The sequence below is a fragment of the Pezoporus wallicus genome, unplaced genomic scaffold, assembly GCF_028554395.1.
Source record: "Pezoporus wallicus isolate ANWC-B61680 ecotype Strahan unplaced genomic scaffold, APGP_CSIRO_Pwel_v1 contig_6464, whole genome shotgun sequence".
In the NCBI taxonomy this organism is placed as follows: Eukaryota; Metazoa; Chordata; class Aves; order Psittaciformes; family Psittacidae; genus Pezoporus; species Pezoporus wallicus.
The window spans coordinates 3,879,348-3,886,419 of record NW_026642130.1 but is presented as its reverse complement, the minus strand read 5'-3'; the positions used below and the strand labels follow the sequence as shown (position 1 = coordinate 3,886,419).

At 38.2% G+C, this 7,072-nt stretch overlaps 1 protein-coding gene across 2 annotated transcripts; it reads left to right on the top strand.

Moving 5' to 3' along the window:
- Positions 1-1,465: 1,465 nt before the first annotated feature.
- On the top strand, positions 1,466-6,281 carry CENPQ (centromere protein Q). 2 transcript variants are annotated; one of them, XM_057427531.1, is made up of 8 exons: positions 1,466-1,592; positions 2,310-2,367; positions 3,249-3,363; positions 3,604-3,672; positions 4,863-4,992; positions 5,268-5,387; positions 5,551-5,628; positions 6,058-6,281. In XM_057427531.1, exons 1-8 carry the CDS (start codon positions 1,470-1,472, stop codon positions 6,184-6,186), a joined length of 822 nt encoding a protein of 273 aa, XP_057283514.1. In that variant the 5' UTR covers positions 1,466-1,469; the 3' UTR covers positions 6,187-6,281. The 2 variants fall into 2 exon arrangements, with proteins under 2 accessions (XP_057283514.1, XP_057283515.1); XM_057427532.1 differs by having other exon boundaries at positions 2,313-2,367; positions 6,058-6,280.
- Positions 6,282-7,072: the final 791 nt, after the last annotated feature.

The following is a 7,072-nucleotide window of genomic DNA, read 5'->3' as shown; positions in this document are numbered from 1 at the left end:
TGTCCCACAAAACCTGTAGCTACTGGAGGACGGGTGAGAGGCATGGCTTGTTTATATGACCATGGGGGAATGGCTTTAAACTGACATAGGAGAAATGTAGATTAGATAGAGGAAAGAAACTCTTCCCTTTGAGGGTGGTGAGGCGAGGCACTGGCACAGGTTGCCCAGGGAAGCTGTGGCTGCTCCAACCCTGGCAGTGTTCAAGGCCAGTTTGGATGGGGCTTGAAGCAACCTGGTCTAGTGGAAGGTGTCCCTGCCCGTGGCAGGGGGTTGGAACTGAATGTGCTTTAAGGTTCCTTCCAACCCAAACCATTGTGTGATTTAGCTGGTGTTCATTGTGACTGTCATCTGTCGAGCTGCGATCCTCTGTGTGAAGGGAGAAGTGGCCTGAAGGAATGCAAGAAAAACTGAATACATCTGAGTTGCTGTTGTACTTAGAAAAGAGAAAGGTAGTGTGGTGTAACAACTATTCTCTCTTGTGTGGTTCTTTTTTCCTCCATCTCTATAGCGAGTAAGAAAAGAAAGTGTAGGTTTAAACCGCAGCTGATGCGAGGGGTTAACCAATGCAAGGGAGTTAGGGTTAAGGGATGATTAATTAGGGGCTGAAGTTGCTTGCTAAACAATGTAGACTGCTGATAAGAGGAAGGAACTGTAAATTAGTTCCTGCCCTCTGGACCCCTAAGCTGGCTAAAACCACCTTTGGGGTTTAAACACCCAGGGAGCATGCCGGACAACTAGAAGTGAAAAGTTCAGGCCTGAGGCAACAAGTTCAGGCTCATTTACTTCATCTTGAGACCCTTGCCGGTAACCCTTAGGGGACACTGCGCAGGCGCAAAGGACCTTTTAGCTCATTATAATATGAAACGGGGATAGGACATGAATATGTATAGGCGTGTTGTGTAACCTAATATATATATATTACTTTAGAGGATAAATGTAGAGGGAAACAACACTGGGCTGTGTATGCCTTTGGAGGAGCTATCCCCCATGCGCCTCAGTGCTGAATAAAAGCATACCTACTTTACAACCTTAACGAGTTGTGGAGTTTATCTGCCTATCACAGTAAGGAACATTATAGTTAAGTGCTAGGGCAAAAAGTTCTGGTAATAAGATGACTGTACTAAACTGCATTACAAAGATAAAGAATTTCTATTGCTGGAGGCCTTTAGGAACAAATTAGACTGTTCAGTTTAGAAAGAGGTGTGAAACAGACAAAGACTCATCTAAAAGGCAAATGGAGATGCTTTTTTAGTGGTCCTGCACTTCAATAAGTATGCAAGATTTAAAAGGCTTAGGGTTAGCAAACATGCAAATGTTTGGACTCATTTAGCACTGGGTGTTTCCATCTAATTTTGTTTGTTAATGTGTGGTTGTACTGTATGGACTGTAATTGCTGGGTTTTAACTTGGGTTTTGTCCTCCTGCTTCATTTGGTTTATGGATAATGAACGTCATGTATATTGCAGTAAAATGGGGAAGACCGCTGGTGGGACATCAGTAAAGAAAACAGTTAAATCACAAAATCAACCAGGGCATTCCAGCAAGAAAAAAGGAACAGATATAGAAGGAAGAAAACAAGGTCATAAAGGAAAGGTAATCATTATTTTGTATCAAATTAGAAAAGTAACCAAAGGGGGGGGGGGAGGGAGGGAAGAGGCATTTTTGCCTATTTTTGAACTGGAATTTTTAGAGAATATTTCATTAACTAAACACAGTCCTCTTGAGGAAATGTCCAGTGTGAACAGGTCTTTTGACACCCAGTGCCTCAGCTGCTTCCTGGTTTCTAGAATTTCTAGTTGTGTGCTACTGTGCCTGTGACAAGTAGAGGGAAACATTGCCCAGTCATTAATAAAAGGGCAGGCTGCCTGTGCAATTATGAAGAGCTGCATAGCATCTGTTTGAACAGAGTGATAAACTCAGACATCATTTAGCTCTATTTGTTCAGTCCTGGAATATATTCCCTGCATGTCTCAGGGTTGGCATAGGCAGCTTTTTGTTGGAGAGAGCTTGCTTAACCCCTGAATTTATGAATGACATGAACTCAAGATGTGGCTAGACAGCCAAATACCTTATGCATTTCTTATTTCATGACCTCATTCTTGGAATGGGAGGAATGAGGATGAGTGAATTGCTTTCCTCAACCTGCTTGAGATGAATTACTGTTTCTCAGTTCAAAAAGCCTTTTTTTGTGGTGAGCATCAATAGACCTCTGTCAAGCATTGACGAGTTTTCACAGTCTTTTTACAGTGGATTGCTAGTAGTAGATGGTGTTTCAAAATCACCACATTTGCTGCAAGTGCTTTTCTTCAGCAGGTCACTCAGACAGTCAAAAGGAAAGCTGAGGAAGACAGCGACTATTCCCCTGCAAGTAGGATTGTATTCTTTCTTTATGTTTCCTTATGTTTGTCTAATGTAAATTCAGTGTTTTAAAAAAACAATAAAAGTTGCTGTGTTGAAATCCTAGATATATGAAGCGTCACTGAAATAAGTTTCAGACTTTTCTTTCTGAATGGTAACAGTATTTGCAGTGCAGTCTTAGCTGGTGAGTATTCACAGAATCATAGAATCATAGAATATTAGGGTTGGAAAGGACCTTAAGGTCATCTAGTTCCAACCCCCTTGCCATGGGCAGGGACACCTCACACTAAACCATGTCACCCAAGGCTCTGTTCAACCAGGCCTTGAACACCGCCAGGGATGGAGCATTCACAACTTCTTGGGCAACCCATTCCAGTGCCTTATGCTATATATGTGTTGTATATGCATGAATTAATCATATACTTTTGTTTGCAAGTAGTGTTGTTCTCTTGTAAAATCCCACCACAAGCACCCAGAACATCTCTTCACAGGTCATAGTCTTCTCTGTTAACCCTCTGTCTTAAGACTGGTGTGCTGTGTTGGATGTACAGAGATGCAGCCCCTGCTGCACCGAATTTATCTCCTATGTATATTCCCACTCTATTTTATTTCAGTCTGGGTTTTCTTGCTTGTATTGCCAGTGACTTTGGGAAATATATCTTTAGAATGAAACTACTGTAATAAAGATACTTTTCTGGTTTGTGCTTTTTAAACAGCTTGTGACTTGAAAATAAGAAATACCACCTAATGCGGATAGATCTGACCTGATAGATTTGTGATGTGGAAAAATCTTAACTGTTACGCCTTTGACTATGATCTAAATGGAGTCAAAAGCTGTCTATCCAGGTTTGACAAATCATATTTTTTTCTTTTTTGCTTTCGTATTAACAGGAGAAAAAGTTTTTTCAAAAAAAGTGAAGCTAACCAGTGCTAAAATAGGATCTTGGAAGACTCTCTCAGAGAACAGTAGGCAGTTTCTGGAAACTTTAATGGATTCAATAATACTGTAAGTGCCAGATGTCTTGGTGGTTGGAATAAAGTAAAAATCATGACGTTGCTTGAACTGGAAAAGCTTTGCATTTTTGGGCAATGTGGCTGGCTATGTATAGTTTGTCTGGTATAATATAACGCTTTATATCTGAATTTAGAAACTGTTAGCTAGAGAAGTTCTACATTCACCTAATCTGATGTACTCCCTGTACTTGCAGGCTTTGCAATGAAAATTCTGCCTTTATTTTCTTTCCAGATCTATTTTGTGCCAACAAAGGGAAAGAAAAGGTGATGTTCAGGAGCACCTCAATTTACTGAAAGAAAGGTAAGAAATTATAATTAAAAAAAAAAGAGAGAAGGATTTAGTTTATCCAGTTGTTTTGTACCATGTTTACAGAATTGTTTCTGGGAGCATTTAGGAAATTTCCATTTAGGAAATCTTGGAAGGGGGACTTGGTGCAAAATCAATTGGGGAAATATCTCAACAGTTCGTTGATTGAAGTGGACAAGCAAATGTAGATGAAAGACCCACTTTAACTACTTCTATAGGAGTAACAGAACCGAGGAGGTATTCTTAAATGCTCCTTAATCAGCTTTGTACTCTTTATACAGGGTTTAACTTTGCAGGCAGTTATTTATTTTGTTACCATCTCATGAAAGTGGAGGGAGTAGTTATAGCAAAACTTTCTTAAATGCTAGTTCATTTTCTGGCTGTCGAAGTTACTTCAAAGTGAATTGAAATTTTGTGTTGGAGCATAACTTGTAGCCTTTTTATGTCATTGTGGGAGTAGTTACGTACACTCTCTGAAAATTTTTGTCTGTGTGTGTATGTATTCTAGGCTCTTATCAGCATAGGGCCTAATCCTATATGTTGCTTTCTTTATTCTTACAGTGTTTCAGGATTCAAACATGAGGAGCTAGTTTTTCATAAGTTATTTTCTTTAAATGTTTAATTTGTAATATTTAATTTCTGAGTTGCCAAACTTCTGCAGTCTTATCTGAGATGCATGGCTGTTTGGTGTACCAATACGGAATTGGAAGGACCTTTGAGAGCAAGCTGAAACTCTTCCTCTGGTGTAAAACGATATAATGTTTCACAAAAGCACTTACAAGTTTACTAAAATGATCTTTTTTGGAAGCAGTTAAAAATGCTGCTTTTAGAACTTAGTTTTACTTTCCAAGCAGAAAGGTTAGAACTGGGAAAATATTAGTTAATGTCAGTTTGCAGTCAGGGAGTGTACAGGCCATTGGGATAGAAACCACACAATGTCAATGTAATAGCAAAGGTTAGAGTAGTCAGATTTCTTGTTTGTAGTTTCTCCCTTAGACATCTATTCCACATGATTTTTGGAAAACAATTTAAGACAGCTTTTTATTCTGTTTGGATCCTTTCACTTCACTGGCAGTAATTGGGCTAAACTGAATTCAGTTTCTCTCAGAGAAGTCATTAGTAACTTTCTTCTTGCTTTGCAAAGAATTCCAAACAAATTATGCTCTTCTTTCTCTGTAATAAAGAGTGCTGAGATGTTTCAGGACTTTAAAGGTGCCTCCACAGAAGCTGGGCAACCTGAAGAATCTCTCGAACCTTCAGATGGCGGAGAAACAAATGCTAAAGGCAAATGAAGAGTGTTTGGTACGATTGCAGGTATGAAAAGCAAGGAAGGGAGAAAAATATCTTGCCTATCTGCTGTTGCTCATTGTGTTGTAGCTTTTTAGTAGTTGGACTGTTGTCTGTGCCTGTGGTGTTGTGAGTTGACATCCGCTGTTCATCATTATCACTCACTTTCACTACAAAGCAGTGTATCTTTTCGGATGATTTTTCAGTGACTTGGCTGATGCTGATTATCAGCGTCTCATACACAAAAGACTTACCATCTCTAAGGTAAATTTTATTCTGGTTTTATGTCTATTTTGTCTTAGGAAGAAATAAATGAAGCTAAGCAATCAGCAGACCGCAGGGAAGAAAATATACAGCAACTGCAGTACAAAATCCAGGTGCTCAAGAACCAGTTAGAGGAAGATGAAAAAAAGGCCAAGAAGGTATTCCCAATAGATGCTATGGTTTAAGCTGAAACTAGGACAATGCTGTTGAAAGTTTAGTTTTCAGAAATTGGATAATGACAGCCAGTTTATTTTCCTACTTGTGTGCCTGAAGTTTGGTTTTGGTTTAATTATCTATTTTTAACTCTTTTCCCCTTTTTAGGTATTCCAGGAAAATGTCAGTGGAGCACTCCACCTTCCAAAACTCCCCAGGCGCAGTTTACAGGCACCCACTTTGCAGGTGAGCATGGAATATATTTTCAGAGACGCCTTGGCTAGAGAAGGAAGGCAAGAGTGTGCTTTTATCACTTAACCTCTGCCAAGGGGGCAATTCTGAAAATTCTGAAATATAGGTGGTTTTTTTTTTTCTTCCTTTTTTCATTTAGATCTATTAGATTAAGTTTAAAAAAAACAGAACAAAACCCTAAACCCCCTGCCATTTAAAGGATCACATGTCTTTTCCTAGGAACCCTGTGGTCTTACGGAACCTGTAATTTATTTTATGAAATATCTCTCTGTAACTGAGGGAAGGAAGACTGTCTCATTCTGTGTCTTTGAATCGTTTTTATTTTTGCTGTATTCAGGTACAGCTAGGCTGCATGAAAGTGAAATTTCTGTTGGACTTGATGAAAGCTGTTGTTTGTTGTCTTTTATTTTGTTTTCCTTTTAGGAAGAAATTTTGAAGATGGAAAATCAGAAAGGTCTTTTAAAGGATATGAATGCTATTCAGCAGTCAGCTGACTTGAAGAACTTGTTAACCCTCATTGAAAAGACCTATGAGAAGGTGGACTTCCTCTGAAAAACTGAAATATACATATATATATATCTCAAATGGAAAGAAAAATAGAATTACCTGGTTTCTATATGGAGCCTCCTTTGAAGAAGATAACCTGGGCTAGCACTCTGTGTTACTGTAGAGCAGCAGGATGCTGATCATGGAAACAGTATTTTCTTCTAGTATTACAGCTGTAACTGCTGAATTTCTGTTTCTGTGAATATTGATATACAAATATGTAGAGGCATTCTGCAACTGTAGTGATTTAAGTGATTGATCCAGGTTTTGGGGTTGGGTTTCTTTTTTTGTACCTGTGATGACTTCTAATGATACTACATACTATCTTAGGATTCTTGGTCTGGGTATTTTTATAGGATGAGTAATATATTCCATTATATTTGGACATTTATTATCACATTTATAGATCAGTGCAGGTAGTATCTGTTACCAAACTAACGTTTGTTTTGGAGTTAAATCCACTTTAAATTTGAAACACAGATTTTAAAGTATGATTATCTGATGCTCAGTTGCAAATCTCCAGTTCAGCTTTCTTACTACTTTTAACTAAAAAATCCTCCATGGTAGGGAATTGAATAATTGAGTATCAAATATACATGATTTTTTTACACTTTTACATTCATCACTTAAACCAGGTGGGTCGTATTATTTTTTTTTAATTGGGTTTTGTTGTTTGGGATTTTTTAGGGTTTTTGGTTTTGTGTTTTGTTTTTTTTGTTGTTGTTGTTGTTTTTTCTTTATATGTATATATACATGTTTTAATGCAGATGGCTGAGAATGCAGGTAAGAGCATTATAGAGCAAAGCTCTAATCTTAGAGTTGTGTACTCACCTTACATTTTATTAACTGTCAGGTCATCTTCCGCTTCAGAGGAAGAAAATAAAGTTGAAAG

Bases quoted from the DNA above. Each gene is read 5' to 3' on its own strand.
- CENPQ (XM_057427531.1), top strand. From the start codon at position 1,470: ATGGGGAAGACCGCTGGTGGGACATCAGTAAAGAAAACAGTTAAATCA. The intron at 5,388-5,550 runs GTATTCCCAATA...TCCCCTTTTTAG, and splicing joins ATGAAAAAAAGGCCAAGAAG to GTATTCCAGGAAAATGTCAG. The intron at 5,629-6,057 runs GTGAGCATGGAA...TTTTCCTTTTAG, and splicing joins TACAGGCACCCACTTTGCAG to GAAGAAATTTTGAAGATGGA.